The sequence below is a fragment of the Stomoxys calcitrans genome, chromosome 5 (genome assembly GCF_963082655.1).
Source record: "Stomoxys calcitrans chromosome 5, idStoCalc2.1, whole genome shotgun sequence".
Taxonomy (NCBI): domain Eukaryota; kingdom Metazoa; phylum Arthropoda; class Insecta; order Diptera; family Muscidae; genus Stomoxys; species Stomoxys calcitrans.
In genome coordinates this window covers 63,447,464-63,468,855 of record NC_081556.1, presented here as the reverse complement: position 1 = coordinate 63,468,855, position 21,392 = coordinate 63,447,464, and the positions used below count along the sequence as shown (strand labels likewise).

The 21,392-nt window shown below is 39.3% G+C and overlaps 1 protein-coding gene across 3 annotated transcripts in view; it reads right to left on the bottom strand.

The window, feature by feature from the left end:
• Positions 1–9,116, bottom strand: part of LOC106087752 (serum response factor homolog) — a 300,055-nt gene extending 290,939 nt beyond the window's left edge. For 2 of the 3 annotated variants that reach the window (XR_009398310.1, XM_059368680.1), the window contains exon 1: positions 7,496–9,111. Coding sequence is in view for 2 of the 3 variants with exons in the window: in XM_059368680.1 (XP_059224663.1) it covers positions 7,496–8,116 (621 nt within the window). In the remaining variant the exon portion in view is untranslated. Of the gene's footprint in view, positions 1–7,495 lie in introns of all 3 variants that reach the window. The other variant, XM_013252893.2, reaches the window with a different exon arrangement.
• Between the last annotated feature and the right edge of the window lie 12,276 nt (positions 9,117–21,392).

Sequence of the window (21,392 nt, the reverse complement as noted above, 5' to 3'; positions counted from 1 at the left end):
ACAAAACTATGAATGAGGTGTTTGACTATCCATCTCAATTTGCGCATAAAATGGCTGCAGCAGCCACAATTTTATTGCTTACTTTAAAAAATGTTATATGCTCTTAGAATTGCTTGATAGTCGCAGGCAGACAAGGTGGTGTAGGGTGATCGGCTTCGTCCAACTTTTACTTTTCCTTACTGGTTTTAAGCGTAAGTTGTGATTTTATCGTGAGTTGTGAGGGTATCGTGAGCCGTGATTAATGCGTGAGTATGAATTCACTCACTCACGCTCTCGCACGATAAGTTTTAATTCAATCACAGTCGCACACAATCACGTGATTGGATTTGGATCTCATTCACGAATAACGTGACTCAGGCTGACACTATAACTCACGTGCACACCTCTAGTAAGAATGAAACAGAGGAATAGAAAAAATATTTCAATGATTTCAACTTATATTGACGGAACGCAGAAAGTCATCATACCTATGGCGGCAACAACTCGATCACTCCATATTGGTGATTGATTAAAGAACTCACACACTTTTTTTGCCTTAGAGATTTGGGAAATACTTTAATCACCAATCTTTGCCAATTGCTGGCACGTAATTGCATTGATTCGGTAATTTATCAGTAGGTTAGGTTAACCTATTTATCAGTAAGAAGTTTGATTTTTTAGGGATAATGCTAAGATTGTTGGCTGTGACACATGTATCGACCACTTGTAGATCCGTATTAAGTTCATCAACACGTCCTGATAGATGCGATTTAGGACAGCTTAAATTTATTTGTACATCATCTGCGTGCATATGAATTTTAATATGTTTCGAAATGCTCGGTAATTAATTCAACAGTTTAGTTCGACAAACAGAGCCTTGAGGACTATAGGTTTTACCAGCAACGGTTAAAAGTCGACTGCGTTAGACAGTTTATGTAGTTTGATATCAGACTCACAGTCGTAACAGAAAAATTTAAGTTGTGTTGTAGTTTTCCATATAGCATATCGTTATTGACGCAGTCGAAAGTCTTTGAGTGGTCAAGTGAGAGAAGAAGTGTTGCGAGTCCGTCATCAATACTTAATCGTATGTTTTCGGCAACGAAACCCAGATTGATGTACGGTGAGTAATTTATGTCGCTGAAATATTTTCGCCCATTTATATACATATGTATAATGCATTCAAACGTTTTTGATAGGTACGGAAAAATGGCTATTGGACGATATTCATTGTTTGAGTTTGATTGTGAAATAGGGAGTATTTTAGCATGTTTCCATGTCGTATGAAATTGGGCCGTTGTTATAATTATGGTGAACAGATGGGTTATATAGGGCGTTGTGCTTGGCAAGATGATTTTTGCAAATTGTGGATACATGTTGTCAAGTCCAACAGCATTTGATTTTACGGACAGGCAGCTACTAATAACATCACATGGATACACAGAATTGGAGTTAAGTTCGTTTTTAGTAGAGTAGGGAGTAGATACCCATTTTTAAATAATTTCATCGGGATTTGCGTCGATATTATCGCTGTTTGACCTTCCAATACCAATTTTTTTGATGAATTGCCACTTGCTCTTCAAGTCCATCGCTGTACGGAATCTGTTCTTATAGTATGTTCCTTTCGATTTTTTTTTTGCTTTGTTAACATCAATTCTAACTTTCGGAAATCATGATAATATTCACATTAAACCAGCTTTGATCAGCCTTTCTGGTTCTTGTTGTTTAAGCGGCATCGAATATTGTTGAAAGTAGGTTAAATTTTGGTTGATGAAGTCCAGTTGGTCATTTGAGATTGAATGCTACAGATAGCAGTCCAGTCAATATTGGATAGTTCATATGATGGCGTGTTAAAATTAGTTTTGGAAAAGTTGTAATATGGTTGTTGCTCAACTTACGGTGGTGGGTTGAATTCGTAGGTCATAAAGATTAGATCATGTCTTCAAAAACATGGCACGCCTAACTGATCATAACGTAAGACTTTGCTAGGACTATCTACCAGGAAAATATCTAAAAGACTGCTAGAACAGCTTGAAAAGTGTTTTGGAGTAGTGGTGTTTATGCCATGAAATCCAGTTGACCTAAAGGAAACGTCTATCTAGTATCCTTGAGTATATTGTAGCTCAAATTAACGGCTATGAATAGGTCGATAAAAATTAATGTTATGTCCATCATGGCAGTAATTAGCGATTCATAGGGGGCAAGTCAGTTCGGTCTCTAAATACAACCAATTAGTTTCTGTTGTTGTTGTAGCCACTATTTCATGTAGAGTTGGCGATCCTCGTAAAACTCCTGTATGTGAGCAAGCGCCGCGGAAACAGTGTGGCCATTGGTTATTTAAAGGCGCCAATAACTCGCCTTGTCATATCGAGCATCATAGACACTCCACTCGATACCGCTGTTTGTCCGCGACCGCCGTTCTCCATATGGAGCCTTCGACTATCCACAACCTGTGGACGCGCCCGGTAGCTTGCAGCTGAGCTTCTCGTGACAGCTATGAACACCATACAAGTCGGACCTCCATGTCCCAGCTGGGATCGCCAAATAGTGTTTTTCGCTTGTGTATAGCTGATTCTATGAAAAAGGTATTCTATTTTATTTTCTTCTTTAGATTTCCCAACAACTTTGAACGAAAATTTCTTTTTAATATATATTGCAACACCTCCACCTCCATCTACGCCTGTAATTTCTTATGACATTGTAATTAAAAGTATCGAAAGGCAAACTACATCCACATTGACAAATGTTTAGGCCTCTGTTCTGTTTGCACAGTATATTTATTAAGCATCCTCAATTGAACTCGATATGCTACGTGCGACGTACATCTATCTGAATAAGTGGCAACGCAAGATAAGCTTTAGAAATTAGGGAGCAAAAGAATTTGGTGTTTAGTATTTAAAATTATAGCGCAAAAAAAAATGATTGACATTATCAAACGAACGAAAAAATTGATTAAGATGAGCAATGGATCCGATTAATACGGGTTCATTATAGGGAGCAGATTTGACATAAATTAGATTCTTCTGCCAAAATGGGAATTATAAATAATCGCATGAAGCAGTGGCCAGAAAAAAAACAAAATTTTAAATGAATTTCAAGCAGGCTTCAGGTCAGGATATTCGATGGTAGACAATATATATGGGAGGTCACCATAGCGCAGAGGTTAGCACGTCCGCCTATGACGCTGAACCACTGGGTTCGAATCCTGGCGAGACCATCAGAAAAAAATGTCAGCGGTGATTTTCCCCTCCTAATGCTGGCAACATTTGTGAGGTACTATGCCATGAAAAACTTCTCTCCAAAGAGGTGTCGCACTGCGGCACTCCGTTCGGACTCGGCTATAAACAGGAGGTCCCTTATCATTGAGCTCAAACTTGAATCGGACTGCACTCACTGATACGTGTTCATGGGCAAAATTTGCAATATTTTGCAATATATATGAGTTAGTATCAATAGTTCACCTAAAACTAAATGAGAAAATGTAAGTCTATGCTTTTTTTTTTAGACTTTTCGGCGGTTTTTGATGTGATTTCACAAAACCTAATGTTTTTTAAACTTCATAACATAGGAATTTCAAAAAAAGTGATTAATTGATTGAGTGATTACAGCACAGAAATACAAAGTCGGTGGTATGGGCTGGAAAGGAAGTATAAGAACATTTCAATATTTACATGGAAGCACGGCAACGATGTTTATTGTCACCATTGTTATACCTTGTAGGGCAAGAGTTGCCTTTCTTGCCCTTTCCAAAATATTGGATTTGAAATTCAATTTCCTGTCCAGCAAAACACCCAGGTATTTTGCACTTTCTGTAAATGTAACATTCTCTCCACCCAAGGAGACAGGTTCCACTGTAGGCAACTTGTATTTCCTGCTGAAAAGAACTACTTCTGTCTTGCACGGAGTTATACCGTTACCACTTTCGGTAGCCCATTTTGCTGTTACACGTAGAGTTTCCTGAAGTATATCTCCTAGAGTGCTGGGAAACTTTCCCCTAACCGCAATTGCCACGCCATCAGCATATGCGACCACTTTTACCCCTTTTCTTCCAGAGACAATAACATATTGTTAATGGCTATATTCCAAAGTTGAGGAGACAATACACCTCCTTGTGGTGTTCCTCTGCTGACCCATTTTTTTAGATCCACAGATCCCAAGCCTGCCGTAATGCATCTATTAGTATGTAAACAATTAATAAACTTTCCTACGGTAGATTTGATGTCTCCTTCATGATTGGCGTCAGTTTTTCATTATTTAAAGCATCATATATCAAAAAACGCTACACTTGTATATTCCTTAACAGCGAGAGAACCCTCTATGTAGACGACTAGGTCTTGAAGGGCTGTTTCAGTGGACTTGCATTTACTATTTGCATGCTGCTGCCCCGACAGGTGATCCAAAGGGATCTTTGCCCTATGATATGTTTCAATTAACCTCTCAAGAGTCTTCAGCATAAAGGATGACAGACTAATAACGCCTTCGTGTGGTAGGATTTTCCTGCTTTCGGAAGGGAAAGGACCTTCGTGTCCCTCCATCCGACAGGTATATATGACATTCTGATACAAGCACAGTATATCTCCCTAAGCCAGGGAACCAGTCTATCAGACACAACTTGTAATTCAACCGGTGATATATCATCAGGGCCTCGCGAATTAAAGGAGTCGAAACTTCTTATCGCCCAAAGGATTTTCGTCTCACACACAATTTCCGTAATAGCCTCCGACGAGAATTTCCCGCGACATGTAGCTCTAGTGTTTCCTCACTACACATTGTCCATACATTCTCTGACTTCTGAATATACCCCACCGTGAAAGGTCTCGAGGACAGAATCTTCCTTACTCTAGAGGCCTCAGATGTATCCACGAAGCTGCAGAATTCTATCCAGGATTTGTTCTGAGCCTTTCTCAGCTCACCCTTTAATTTTTTTTAGCTCAGCCTTATAGATGTTCCAATCGTTTTGTGCTTTGTGGCTTTTGCTCTGTTGAAGAGTTTTCTGCAGTCCTTCCTTGGACCAACCAGCTGTGGGGTCCACCATGGAGGTCGCTGTTTGCCCTTTGGTTGGCACAAGGACATGCTGACACAAGCGAGTCATTCAGGGCTATGTCTATTTCCTCCGTAGTTTCCACTTCCTTTTCTGGTCTAGAAGGGGATAGACGTGCAGAATTTATGCAAAAATGTATCGCCGTCCGCCTTTCTTCTGTTTAGACTAGGGAACACTTTTGCAGTATCTTATCCAAGGCTAAAACTAATATAACAATGATCAGAGAAGCTGTGGTCATCCAACACGTCCCAGTCGCATATTCTTCCACATATATCTTCCGATACAAAGGAAATATCTAGTACCTCCGGCCTGTTCCTGGTAATAAAGGTTGGTTCATCCCCTTTATTACAAATCGCCAGATTGCAACTTATAATATATTCGATTAGCAGATCACCCCTTTAGTTGACATGCGAACTTCCCCATATCTGGTTGTTGTTGTTATTGTAGCCACATTTTCATCTGGAGGTGGCGATCCTCGTCAAGCTCTTGTAGGCGTGCAAGCTCGTTCCGGTCTATACGACCGATCGCCGCGGAAACATGATGGCCATTGGTTAGTTAAAGTCGCCAATAACTCGCCTTGTCGTATCGAGCATCATTGGAGCTCAAAGTTCCGGCCTGCGTGATTCTCATAGTTATCCTCCACACACCTATGTTAAGCTATGTGAAGTTTTGTTAAGCTTCCATACGCATTCAGGGGCAGGTGAGAAAGCTGTGGAACCACTCTTCCTCAGGACTCTGGATACTTGCGGTGAGGACTATTCCTTCTTAGATGCTTCACAAACTGCTGCTGTCATACCTTGAGCCCAGTCCAACTGGGTGACCAACCCACACAGGGCTTGTCGGGTCCCATTTTTCAGTCTCCTGCAATGCGCCAGACCAACCTACACAATCTGTGAAAATTTCAAAGTAATCGGTTCAGCCATTTTTGAGAAGCACACATTTAGAAGAAAGAGATCTTATGAGTATTTTGAATGGCGTTATGGAAGATGGGTGGGAGAGGCTATACAATTACGACCGAATGGCACTTGGATATAGAGAAAATATAATTCAAGAAATATTTCAACGATAGAAGAAAACTAAGTCAGGGTTTCATTTCGGGCGGCCCACCTCACTGTGGTTCGAAATCGAAAATTTCTTAAAATTCTTCTGTAACTGCGAAATGGATGAAAATATTGCAAATTTTTTATGGACAATTTTAGTCACTTATGCGTCCAGGCAGACATTTGGTCATAAAACAAGAGCTAAACTTTGTTCTGCTTGCCGCTTAAACACTTTTGTGCAGATATCTTATGGTGATTTCGATTCCTAAAAAAGGTTACTTACACTAATCTTGTAATTTAATCTTGTAATTTGGGCGAAAATTATGTCTCTAGCAAATTTTTTTATCTTGCCAAAAATCTCAAAAAACTCTATTAGAAAAAATTTCTTTGAAGTTGTGTCCTTAGACAAATAATTTTGAGTCCCAGGCCTGAGCTTAATTTGGTATTTAGAGAGTATTTTATTGAAATTTTGCCATGTCCATGGGACCTCACCCCCTTCTTCCCCTGGGTACGTCCCTGACTGCATACTAAACAAAAACATAGTTCCTACTCTCATGCGTATCGGTCGGCTTCAATGTGCATAGTAATCTAAGGCAATTATAGCATAGAAATGATCGATGAAGTATTATTTTATACAATGTTAATGAGTACTGCAGAAAGTACTCCAAGATTCTAAATAACAATAATAAAAACCATTTGCAGCAGTAAAAGTAAAAAAAAACCTCAAGTACAGGCCATTGTTTAACGTGCAACAGCAGCGTAAACCATAAGCATACTTTAAATAATTGCCCGCTATTGTCATTGTCCCACAATGAATTACAAAATGCCGCATCAAAAAGAAGAAACGCCGAAACTCACGAAAATACATAATATGATCTTCGCCGTCATTGCTTTTGGCTCTTGCTACGACAATGGTTACTACTAAGTTTTTGTGTAAGGTGAATAGGTATATGCTGTTGCCTTGGATTATGTACACTAATACCCACGCTTCTAAAAAAAAAAAAAAAAAAAAAAAAAACGTTTATCGTTGTGCTTGCCGTTGCATTGTGTTTAGCATTCAACTACTGGGTTTGCGTATTTTTGTCGACAAACTTCTAAAGTGTACTATATCTCAAAAAAGAGTTTAGCTATTTCTTGCCGACCCAGCCTGTTATCTGTCTAAATATACAAATGCAAACGGCGTAACAGAATACTTTCCGATACATATGGATCGATATGCGTGCACAACACAATTTCTTATTGGATGGGTAGACTTTTTAAAGAAAACAATGTTTTGGCGGGCAAAGACACAAACGTAATGTAACTGAGTATAAAATTGTTAGGAACTAACTAGACACTTTGCCAAATGCAGTAGAAAGGCGGATGGTTCGTTGACCATTGTTCGTTGAAGGAAAAACCAGTGGTATGGAACAAAAATGTACTTTATGACTGGACTTACCTTTTTCATGATACCCGTTTTACGTTTGGAGAATGTGGTGTAGCGTCTCAATTTATTATCGATATATTCCATTTTGATTTTGACACGTCCTTTGGTCTTTTTCCCATTCGCTGGAGGTGATTTTTTACTTTGCAACGAATTGTAGTTATCGTCAATCACATCAGCAACATTGCCTCCAGCACCACTGGAGTGTGGTTGCTGATTGCCAGCAGCACCACCCCCGTGTGACACATTGCTACTGGCTCCTCCGCAATTGTCGAGACCTTGAATATTTGATAACGCACTACCGCCGGAACTCGGTACACGGTGATGGGTGTCATCGTAACAATCGGAGCCAGATCGTTTGATGCCACGCTGCTGACCCGAACCATGACTTCCAGAATTGTTGCTCAAAGATTGGCACTGAGAAGGATTAGACATTAAACTGCCAGCCGAACGTGATGCAAGGCCCACACCGCCTCCAGCGCCCATGCTCTGTAATAAACCAGCGCTGGGCGGTCGACCCAAAGCTGCCACTGCGGCTGGATTGCCGTACATGTCTGCCTGATCCGCCAATGAGAGTCCAATACTACTCATTGAGTAGTTTAGATTATAGCGCGAATCACCGCGCGAAGGATCCATTCTCAGGTAGAAGTTATCCACCACGATGCCGTTACCGTACCTAATAGAAGACGGGGCTCACTCGACCAAGAGAAGATAAATTTTCGAATTATGTTTGCCGCGATGGGGGTGAGCTATTGATACACTTGCACAAAAGCTCTAGCGCTTAGAAAGAAAGAATACTGCACGAAAAGTTATCAATAACAACATAAGCAGCAATAGCTCGAACAACAATATTAATTTGTTGCCCTATAGCTTGTAAATAGTGCACGGTGCGTATAGATATATATGTATATATATCGCAGAGTATTGCTAGGCTTTATCCAAAAATAAACACAACTTCTTCGACAACGACGGGACACACCAAACCACATAAATTGAAATCACACGACGACACACGGCACTGAAATATCTCGACAGCTGTTCGAGTAGCAGCAAATTTTAACCGTAAAACAGAACAAAACACCGCTTGTATATTCGCGTTTGGACCAAACAACCACTAAATATTTATTTTTCTGTTGAAGCTATTCTTTTCTATAAGCATTTACATTTTTGTTGAATTTTGGGAATATTATTGGTACCGATTGACCTTTTTTCACAGTAGCACGAATTGACAAATATAAACTGACGGCTAATAGGACGGACTACTGCTGCTGCAGCTGCTGTCAATGTACAAAAATAATGTCAAATTTCAGTGTTGTAAAGTGCCTTCAACGTAGCCTTTTAGAGTTGTATTTTCTGCAAACAGCACAACCGAATCGTTGGTAAAGATGGCAGTTCAAGTTATTCCCAATTGAAATTACGTTCAAATTGAATATATTACAGCGACAGATATTCCCTCTTTGCCAAAAAAAAGCAGGTTTGCCATGGATGAATGAATGAGTGTGTTAAGTTTTGGTGCTATATACTTCGACGGCGGATGACAACAAAAAATTTAGAAATGGTTGTAGGTAGTTTGGTAGTTTAATGTATATGGAAGTCGTTGCCGCTTTGTTTGTCTTCTGTGTTCTCTAGATGGAAGCACAATCAATAATACCGAATACAATGAGCTCACGTTTTCAAATAAGCAAGCCCTCAGCTGGCAAAATAATTACTCTCGTTCGATGGAGAGAGCACGAAGCATAAATAAATGGTGGAACTGGTTTTGAGCCTCATGTGCGAGAAGAAGAGAAAGGAAATCAGAATTAACTCTCTTAGTGGAAGCTACCAAGCGAATGATCTCTTTACTCTTCGAAGTAAAGAGATCAGAAAGCCAGTTGTAAAAACTCTCGAGTATATAGGTACGTAACTATTTAGTGATAAAGTTAAATGTGCTCGTACACACATACATGGCATGTACCGTAACTTGAGCAGCAATGCACTTCCATTAAATTAACAAAACGCTAAATCTAAATCTTTTTGTAAATCACATATGTATTTCACCTTATTGATTTACAGTTTTAATTTTAACGTACGTAAGTTAAAATTCGGCATGTAGTTGGCCTTTTTCGATTATTTGTAAAGACTGATTTTAATAAAATTTTTCTTAAATCAAAATTTTATTTAAATTTTTAAGACAAAAAAAATTTTGAAGTTTTTTTAGGACAAAATTTCAATTAAACTTAAAAAGTAAAAAAAATCAGTTAACAACTTTCAACACATTCTTTCTAATTCCAAGAACGTTTTTCTAAAGGGGAAAAGAAGCGCAAAACGAAGAAAAAAATTCACACTTTTGCCTGACTCTAAAATTTTTTATTGTGCTATTTTTGAATAGAAAGCATTAAACAAAATGTTTTTGTTGTAGCAGTGTGTTGTAAGTGGAGGCGGCAGCCCCTGTCGATGAAGGACTGCCATCAGGTCAATCCGGTACGTTCAACCGGCTGCTATGGGATTGTTAAACAAAATGGTCTATAGCTGCAATGGAATCCCAAAAAAATTTTATGACCAAAAAAAAAGGAAAGTTTAAACGTACAAAAAAACAACAATGAAATATTTGTCTTAGGACAAGATTTTGTTTAGTTTTAGTGATTTCCCACCGTATTGAAAACATCGATTGTGAGGAAAGAATACCAAGTGGCAACCAGCACATTCAGCTTGTTGAGAAGGGAAAAAAATCTTGGCATAGTAATGTATAAATCTCTTACTTGGACTGATCATATAGTCGGTGCCACAGGAAAAATTTTTAGCATGCTCCGCATACTTTATCAAACGCAAACCTTATACTCCAAAGCAACCGTATACTCCTCCTGGCAAAATCACATTTGCTGCCAGTGCTTCTCTATGGAAGTGAAGTTTTTAGTTATAGCGATTCCAGCGATTCCTGTTTGATATGAAGTTTGCAGATTTTCTTAACATACAAAACCTCACGTTACTTCATAAAATAATTTATGAAAAGTGTCCAGAATATCTATATCAGAAGCTTCAAGATGGACTAACAAACCGAATAATGTTAATCATCCAACCTCGGTATCGCCTATTAATTTCTGATTGGCATTTTTTTTATAAATGCGATCCGCTTACTGCCCCCACCGATACAATTCACAGGCAACGCAAAACACTTTAAAAAGTCTCTGATAAACTATTTTATATTTTTTTCTTTCCTTTCCTGTTTTTATATTTCTACCAGGTGGACCGGGCCCGCTCCGCTGCGCCTTCTTTTACTTTATATGGAAAAAAATCTTCCTTGGAATATTTATTTTCAACAGAAGGGCTTTTAGTAAAATACCATGATACGAAAATAGTATATCGCTTGGCTAACTGGGTGTCTTTATCTGAATCCCATATGATCTTTATTGATCTACGAATTTAAGTTTGGATGTAAGGTGTACTCCATTCTTAAAAAACTTTATTTCAGCCCGTTATTCTTATGATGTCTGATATAGGGGTGCTTTCGGGGGTGATGTGGTCCCCCAGACACGTGGCCCTGAAAAAATATCAGCATCGTGCTCTTCTTTCAAATACTATTTATTTAAACCCCATATTGCCATTGGTTTTGAGGGAAGTTTACAGGATGAGGCGTCCCCCAAACACATGGTCCCAAAATTGGTTATCAAATTCGTTTTCTAATCTCAAATATTGTACCTTTCATTTGAGCCACATTTTGGCGAGGTCGAAAAATGTTTACCCTTTGGGGGGTGTTTTGGGGAAGTGGTGATGCCTTTAATTAATGGTCCTACATTTGGATATCAAATTCGTATTCTACTCCACACACATACCTTTTGTTTGAGCCCCATATTGTGATAGTCCGTAAAAATTTGCTGTTTGTGGGTTATTTTGGGAAAGGGGTAGACTCCCAGAAAATTGGTCCCGAAAATGGGTATCAATTTTTGCTCCACCCCCCAATACCTTGTTTGTTGAGCTCCAGCAAAGTGCTCTATTCTCAAATATTTATATATCACTAGCTGACCCGGGCTCGCTCCGCTGCGCCTTCTTTAACTTTATATGGAACAAAAGTTTCTTTGGAATATTTATTTTCGACAATTAAAGAGCTTTTAATGAAATACCATGCTACGAAAATAGTATATCGCTTGACTAATTGTTTAACAATATAAGTGCCTTTGTCCGAATCCCATATGATCTTTATTGGTCTACGTATTTAAGTTTGGATGTAAGGTGTACTCCATTCTTAAAATACTTTATTTCAGCCCGATACTCTCATGATATCTGATTTAGGGGTATTTTCGGGGGTGAGGTGGTCCCCCAGGCACTTGGCCCTGAAAAAATATCAGCATCGTGCTCTTCTTTCAAAAACCATTTATTTAAACCCCATATTGCCATAGGTTTAGGGGAGTTTTCACGCTGAGGCGTCCACCAAATACATGGCCCACAATAGGTTATCAAATTCGTTTTCTAATCTTAAATACCACATATTGGCATGGTTGAAAAATGTTTACCCTTTGTAGGGTGTTTTGGGGAAGGAGTGATTCCCTTTATACTTGGTCCTAAATTTGGATATCAAATTCGTATTCTACTCCCAAATACCTTTATTTGAGCCCCATTTTGCGATGGTCACTAAAAAATTGCTGCTTGTGGGGTATTTTGGGAAAGGGGTTGACCCCCAGAAAATTGGTCCCGAAAGGGGGTATCAATTCTTACACTACCCCCAATTTCCTTTCATTTAAGCTCAATATTGGCATGGTCGGTATATATGGCCGATTTAGGGGTGTTTTGGGGTGGTCGCCCAAACACTAAGGCCGGGAAATATATCAGCAACGTGCTTTATTCTCATATATCTATATATCATTTATTTGAACTCCATATTGCCATTGGCCTCAAAATTTAATAACAAATTAGTTTTCAAATCTCATTTAAAATCCTTATTGCAAAAGTCAGCAAATATATCCGGTTTGGGGTATTGGCCCGTAAAACTATAAATATTTAGTTCCACTCTCTTTAAGACCCAAATTGTCTTAGTGAGCAAATACGTGCTATTTGGGGGTTGTTATGGCGGTGGGATGTCCCCTAGACAGTTGGCCCCTAATGTTGATATCAGATATGTGATCTACTCCCAAATACCTTTAATTTGAACCCCATATTTCTATAGTCGGCAAACATGACCGGGATGACTTGGGGGGTGTTTTGGGGGATGGGAGGCCACTCAGTGAATTGGCCATGAAAATATATATCGGATTTGGGTTCCACTTTAAAAACCCTCTTATTAGAGCCTCATATTGCAAAAGTCAGCAAATACTTACTATTTGGGTGGTGTTATGGGGGTGGGGTGGCCCCATAGACCCTCCTCCCAAATAATGATATCAGATTCGTGCTTTACTCCCAAAGACCTTTCATTTGAGCCTCATATGGCTATGGTCGTAAATTTGTCCCCTTTGGGGGATGTTTTAGGGGAGAGGCGGCCCCTCAAACACTTGGTCTCATATTTGGATATCAGATTCTAATTCTACACTCAAATACCTTTTATTTAAGCCCCATATTCCCATGGTTAGTAAATAAGTCCTGTTTGTTTGGGGGGTGTTTTGGGGAAGGGGTCCACGCCCCAGAAATGTGGTCCCACATTTGGATATCAGATTCGTACTCTACTCACAAATACCTTTCATTTGAGTCCCATATTGCCATGATCGGTAAATATGTCCGATTTAGGGGTGTTTTGGGGGTTGGGTGGTGTTGTGGGGGTGGGGTGGCCCCATAGACACTTTTCCCGAATATTCATATCATATTTGTGCTTTACTCCCAAAGACCTTTCATTTGAGACCCACGTGGCTACGGTCGTAAATGTGTCCCCTTTGGGGGAGGTTTTTGGGGAGAAGCGGCCCCAAACACTTGGTCTCATATTTGGATATCAGATTCTAAATTTAAATTTGTAATTTATTTATTTACACCCGCACAACAAGAATATAAAATTCTTATAATTAAAGTGCGGGTAATATCTCCAAAACTTGTACATAGTAAACTTAAAACTAAGAATCTATAGCTATACAATACATCACAGATTTTGAATGAACTAACGGAAAAAACTAACATTTGTGGCTTTGTAGATTTGAATTTAAAAGAAAAACAATAGTGAATTTATCAATTAAAGAGGAATTAATAGACTTAGTTGATCAGAAAAAAAAGAAATTAAGGTTAGGGTAAAAGAATAAAAATAAATATATAAATGAGTCTTAACATTCATCAACTTAATGCAGTAAAATGTTTCCAAAGTCTGGTTTTAAATGTTGCCGAGTTACTGAGTAATTGCAGATCGTTAGGAAGTGAATTCCAGAGACGTACAGCGAATATGAACATATGCCGTTCAGAAACAAGCCTCCGATACATTTTGGGAATGATTTTTTTACCTCTAGTAGATCTGGCGAAATCAATAAATCCATACAGATATTGTGGTGCCTGCGTGTAGATCAGTTTATGCAGGAAAGTAAGCGATCTTAGGAACAACAAGTGCTGTAAGGATACGCCATACAGAGATAAAGAGTATTCAGAGATGGAATCGCGCCGTCCCAAGCCAAATACATAACGAGTAACGCTATTAAAGAAGGTGTTTAGCTGATGTCTACTTACCGAGTCGCAATTAGCAAACAACTCACAGCCGTAGAGAATGCCAGGAACAAGATAAGTCTTTGCCAAGAGAGACCTAACCCGCAGCGGAGTAACCGACTGAGTGGCCCATAGAGCACGCAATTTGAATATCCCTGACCAACGACAGAGTCGATATGATTACTCCAAGTCAGAGTGCTGTTAATAACAACGCCCAAGTTCTTTGCATGAGGAACGATTTCCAATCTAGAGCCATTAATGAATATACCGACATCACATGAAAAACGAGACAGCCTGTTTCTGATAACCACACACTTGGACTTTACAGGGTTGAGACAGGCCATTGGCTTTCGCCCACGTGCTGACTCTTGACAGATCATGATTAAGCAGACGTATGTTTACAGCAATCTCATCCCTCGGGCTCCCGATATATATTTGTACATCGTCAGCGTACATATGTACCTCACAATAAGACAATTGACCTGCCAAGTCGTTACTGTACAATGAAAAGAGAAGAGGACCCAGAATTGATCCCTGACCTTTTAAAACAAGCAGAGGTGCCGATAGAGAAGACTTATAACTGACGGACTCAGTGCGGTGTGACAGGTACGACAAAATAAGACGAACGGACGTAGACGAAAAATTGTAAAGATGTCTCATCTTATCACATAACAAGGAATGATCCACAGTGTCAAATGGCTTAAAATGGTCAAGAACAACAAGCAAATTTATCTTGTCATTCTCCAAATTGACCCTGATCCTCTCAGTGACCTCTGCCAAGGCAGTTACGCAGCTGTGGTTAGGTCGAAACCCGGACTGTCTCACATATAACAAAGAGTTCTCGTTGACAAAAGACGACATTTGCAAATACAACAATTTCTCAAAGAACTTTGACAAGTAACAAAGAATCGCAATTGGTCTATATTCCTTGGAATTTTTAGGCAGTGGGATAACTTTGGCATGTTTCCACGCTAATGGAAAGTAACTCGTGGTCAAAATCCTATTGAAAACATAGGTTACATGAGGAATAATAAGGGGGAGCAAGAGTCTTACAAATCTAGGATCAATGCCATCAGATCCGACAGCGTTAGACTTTACAGTCGCGACGCACTCAAGGACATCGGTGGGACCAATACAGCTGAAGCCAAAACCAGAGTCGTCATCGAGAGAGGGGGAGATATTGAAGCCATAGAAATTGGGATCAACTGGGATCTGTGGGACATTAACAAAGTCATCGTTGAGCCCATTCATGTCCAAGTTTGTTGAACATCTTTTAATATCTTTCCCAATTCCTATGTCTCGAATTACCTTCCACGTTCTCTTGGGGCCTATTCCATAAGTAAAGCGTCTGTAATAGTAGTCTTTCTTCGCTATCTTAATCAACTTATTGACATGGTCTCTTGCTGAGCGAAAGGCATCATGTAACTTAGGCGTCCTGAAACGTCTCCACCTGCGATGCGACATATTCCTCAGGTGAATAGCCGAACGGATATCCCGGGAGAACCACGGTTTCGATCTGGAGGACACTTCTCTAGTCTTAAGTGGAACCGTAAGTTACTGTAGGTCACGGATATTCCTCTGTAGAAAGTCAGTTTGTTCATCGATAGTTTCCATACGAAATATCAGATCCCAGTCGATGAGCACAGCACTCGAAAGCAAAAAATTATGGTCGAGACGGGCAAAGTCTCTATATGAGTAAGTTTCCCTAGTCCTGGTGAGCTCAAATTCATAACATAAAAAGATCAAGTCATGGTTCGAAAAACTTGAGGCTGACAGTTGGTCGTATAGAAGGACTTTAGAAGTTTCACTAACAAAGTACAGATCGAGAAGCGTGCTAGAGGATGAGGAAAAATGCGTGGGAATTGTTGAATTGACAGGCAAAAGCCCCAAGGAAGACATTCCAAACGTCAAACCCGTGTTCTGTAAAACGTTAGAGTTGAAGTCCACAATGTCTGAGTAAGCAAGAGAGAGAGAGGTTCAAGGACTGAGAAAAAATCTCGCGTATCCGTACGGTTGTTCGGTCTATAAACGCACCCCATTAGGAGCTTGGTATCGGCAGCAGACACCTCAACAAAAACATACTCAATTGGGCCACCTGGGTTAGACTTTGCACATAACTGAGTATTCAAGTAGTCTCTCACATACAGAGCGGTGCCGCCCCCACGACGTAATCTATCAGCTCTATGCACGCTATATCCTGAAAGATCAATAAACGCATTAGGTGTTGATTGATTCAGCCACGTCTCCGATACAAACACTATATCAATATCAGAGTTCTCAAAAATCATCTTGAATCGTCAAGCTTGTTATTCAGGCATTAATATGACAGATATTTAATCCCTTATGTTGCCTAGACAATATCCTGATCATATTCGCCGTTGCATCTCTAGTATTAGTTGTAGCAGTCATATTTAAAGAAGTAAAAAGATTTAATTAAATCCTCAGCAACTCGGAAGATGATAAATGTTATGGGTGAAGATAAATTAATTTTGATGAATGATAAGATACTATGGTAAAAATGTAAGAAATGCAAGGCAAAAGAACTAAATATAGGATAACATAAATGACATGAGATTAGTTGTGGTTTATGAGATGATGTTAGTAGTAGGATTTTGTGTGTGGTTAATATGACGAAACCCATTTAAAGCATCAGAATTTTCAATGCATACCGGAACGTCTTCACTCAAATACCTTTTACCCCATATTCCCATGGTCAGTGAAAAAGTCCTGTTTGGGGGGGGGGGGTGTTTTGGGGAAAGTGTGGACCCCCAGAAACGTGGTCCTACATTTGGATATCAGATTCGTATTCTACTCGCAAATACCTTTCATTTGAGCCCCATATTTCAATTGTTGGCAAACATGGTCCCATATTTGGATATCAGATCCCATATTTGGATATCAGATATCCGATTCGTATTCTACACTCAAATACCTTTTATTAAAGCCCCATATTCCCATTGTCAGTAAATAAGTCCTGTTTGGGGGTGTTTTGGATAAGTTGTGGACCCCCAGAAACGTGGTCCCACATTTCGATACTAGATTCGTATTCTATTCGCAAATACATTTCATTTGAGTCCTATATTGCCATGGTCGATAAATATGTTCGATTTAGGGGTGTTTTGGGGGTTGGGTGGTCCCCCTTACAATTGGATATCAGATACGTTTTCTACTCTTAAATATCTTTCATTTGAGTACCACTTTGTCATGTTTGGTAGGTTTTAGGGTGGGGCTGGGGATCATTATGCACCATCTGTGAAAATTTCAAGAAAATCGATTCAGCCGTTTCTGAGTCTATAAGGAACACACAAACAAACAAACACAAATTGATTTTTTTATATCTACAGCTGAAGGCGCAACAACTAGCAACTGCTTTCGCCTTGATCTGGCAACTGAAGGGTTGCCATCTCGTTTGCTCTCAGAAGTCGGCATGTTCAGGGTTGCCACATCCACCCCTTGGTGCTTGGAACAACATACTTTTGCGAGATGGATATGATTGTGTGTGTGAAGGTAGTTGTGGTAGTTCATTACCAATCGCTGATGAATCTCGGACTGAAAACGATGCTTTGTTTTGAGGCGATGATGGAATAGTCTCAGATCGCGACGGTGCATCTTGTGTGGGCAGTGGTTCTTGATGTTCTTTTACAGGTTGTTCAAAATTATTGGTGGTGACGGTCGACGGTATATTTATATTCTTGCCTCTTATCATGATGGTATATATTCGATCTGAAATTCTTTGGTTCAAGAGGTTCCCTAACAGCATCTGTGCGTAGAAAAACATGAGTACAATCCTTATGATTCTTAAATATGAACATTTTACTGTTGTTGTGATGCGAGGCTGGAACTGGCCGCAAGAAATTGAAATGATCACGAAGTCTCTTTAAAAATTTGGCACAATTTATTTATTTGGCAGAGATTCTTGCAATTAAGGAAGTGGTGGAATGTTCAGGACCAGTCCCGAAGGACAACGAATGATAGATGGTCACAAAGAGGAGGCTGTGAGCATTCCAAAACCATGTTGCTTAATCTAGACTTGAAGAGGTCTATTGCTTTGCTGTCATTGGTCTCAGTTATTGTGTCCGTCATGATAGGTCACTGTGTAATCGAAAAACATGCTGACAGACTGAAGGTTTTCAGCAACGACCTTTGCAGCTGTGAGGACATCGAAGAAGAAGAGACTATAAAACACCTTCTGTGTGTGTCCTGCACTAGCAGTTAGAAGGAGTTTCACCTTAGGTTCTCATTTCTTTGAGAACCTGTCTGATTTAGTGGATGTGAGCATTCGCAAATTATTGGGCTTTACGACAATAGTTGGATGCAATTTTTACCGGACATCTTTTCCATCAAAAACGGATTTTCGATCGATTTTAATTAAGTTCGAAGAACTTATTTTTTTAAATATTTAGCAATTATAGTTGCTTAGTGTTTCAGTTTGTTTGCGTAGAATTTAAAAGTCTTTTAAAGCCAATAGACCAACACAGAGAATATCCTGTTGAAATCAGAAAACTAGTTTGAGAGCAAAAATGAGCGCAAGTGAAAACATTTAATCAAAGTACTGAAGCTGATTAGCTAAAACTTTTACTACAAAGCTAAGATATCGCAAAGACAACCACACAATGAAGGCTTTAAAAGATTATGATCGGCCTATAAATAGTGTTGCAATCAGTACAAAATTCAGCTCTGTCTTTTTGACCAAATGTCACCGCCAATGGGTCAGTTGCTAAACACAATAACGACCACAATTTAAAAAAAAAAATTTTAGGTATCTTTACCAATTTCACAGTAACAGAAGAGTTTAGGCAATTTTCGATTTTAAAAAAATGTGGGGTGGGCCCCCAAAAATGAAATTCTGGTTACGTCCCTGCGGTTACTCGATCGGTCGGAGGTTTCAAGCCATCGCCGTTGATGATATATCCAAGAAACCGAACTTCAGATTGGCCAAAACATCATTTCGTAACATTTTTGTTAGTCCATGGTGTCATAAACGTTGAAATACCTCCTAATACAATAATATCGTCTATGTAGCAATAAACATAGTATAGGCCCTTTAAAACCGAATCCATAAATCTTTGAGATGTCTGGGTGGCATTTCGCAAACCACATGGTATATATAATAATTCAACCAGACCAAAAAGTGTACAAACCATAGTTTTCTGAATGTCCTCATTTGCCATTGTGATTTGTCAATACGCTCTAACGATATCAAGTGTTGTAAAAATGGACTTACCATATGATCTCTCTGAAAAAACGTTGATATTGGCTATGGAATATCGGTCAGTTACAGTCTGAGAATTCAGTTTCCGGTAATAACAACATGCGCGCCAACCACCTGTTTGATCTAGATGTCCGGTTGATGCAGAAAGAATTGAAATGCTAGAAATACCAGGCATCTGAATTTCACCACGGCTGCTTAATTTCATCGTTTTATCAATGAGACATCTTCTTTTCAGATCAATCATCAAATTGTAATTAATTAAAAAGTTTGCTCCCAATATTGGCAATTTGACGTTTGCAATAATAAACAACCACCTGAATTCACGCCGAAGACCTAGGTTTAATTTGAAATCAGAATGACCATAGGTTTGAATGGTCTGCGAGAAGCTTCATAGTGGATAAAGATGGTGGTACTACAGACACCGCAGAACCTGCGTCAATTAAAAAGTGCATCTTTGTAGATTTGTCGAAAATATATAAACGATTTTCCTTAACAGGGTTATGGTTGTCGCTGTCGCTAACACTGCGGGCAGACGACAGCCCAACTAGTTTCCCGATGTATTGTTGTAACGAGTGCAATTGGGTTTGCAATGCTGAACAGCGTCTCCAATCAGCAAAGTAAATTCTCACTTGAATCTTTGTTGGCTCGGACTTTGCTTCGAGATCTTGACTTTGACGATTCTTGTTCTTACTATTTTGTTGAATTTGTAGGCTATCGACTTTGATGGCTAATGTCTTAATAGCCTTGTAAATATCTGCCAAAGATACCTGAGAGTTTATGGCATCCACAGAACCATGCATGTCAAGCTGTGAGGGAACTGTTGTGGTAGCATTAGCCATGGTGTTGTTGGCGTCCAACATCTTGTCTGCCATTTTTGAAACTCTTCTTCCTCCCATACTGTCAATAGCGGTCGAATCGAGTCTGGTATTTGACCCAAAAATAACCTGCCTACAATGGCCTCATTACCACCGCCAGGTGCCTAACGTTTCATATGCGACAACATTTCTGATGGTTTCAAGCCAGCTGTTTCTCCGCCTTGAAGCAAACGCCGTCGTTCGGATTGTGCAGATTCTGCAAATCTCCAAATAGTACGTTGTTTTAAAACAGTAAACTTATTCACAGCCGTCATAAGGTTTTTCACCGACAAGAGTACGTCATCCTCGAGATGAACAGAAATAATATCAAATTTGCCAGCTTCTTGTGTGACGTCATGATCGAACCACAACTTAGGATTATTCTTGTTAAACTTAGGTATATGTAACCGATGCATTCCAGGTGGTTGCACATCACTTGAAGTCCGCCGTGCCTCTCGAAGAGAAATGACTTCACTCTGCAAATCCTCCATAAGTTTTAGAATACTTTCCATTTCTGACATCTCTATATCACTGGAGTCGAAAAAATCGATGCTTCCTCGTTGTCGCGAGTTGTATTGCTGGGTATACATCAGCAAAAAACAAATTTTGTCATAGCTGACGTTGAATTTGAAAATTGTATTTAGGAACGTATGTGCAAGAGTCACCAATATAGTTATTATTGCCATATTTAAAAAGACTCAAGTTTAACCTAACAACTATTTAATTCGGTGGTGACTCCTGGACACCTCAGCGAAAATTTACTGCCACAGCATTTTCTAACATAGTTAGCATAGCTTTTTTACAGGCTGCAGCTGAATGCTGGAAAAACTCGCGAGCAACTAGCAATTGCTTTCGCCTTCGTCTAGCAGCTGAAGGGTCGCCATCTCGTTTACTCTCAGAAGTCGGCAAGCTCAGGGTTGCCACACATCTGACACTTTCTTATTGAAATTATAAAATTTTGTCAAGACCGAATCTTGGGAACCCACCATGGATACTGCTAAAAAGTATACAAAGTAAATTTAGTTGAAGGGCATAATTTTATTCTTAATACCAAACTTCTGTCAAACCAACAAAACAATTAAAGTTGAGGGGTCTCGAGCCCGAGCTCCCCAAAATGATTTTATGTATAGAATAAAATTAAATTAAATTTATGCTACACATAAAATTTTAGTAAAACTTTTCAAAATGACAAACTTTCGTTTTCCACAGAGACAAAGTTTAGATCAGACCACATTAACCACACTAAAAACATAAAATTTTTTTC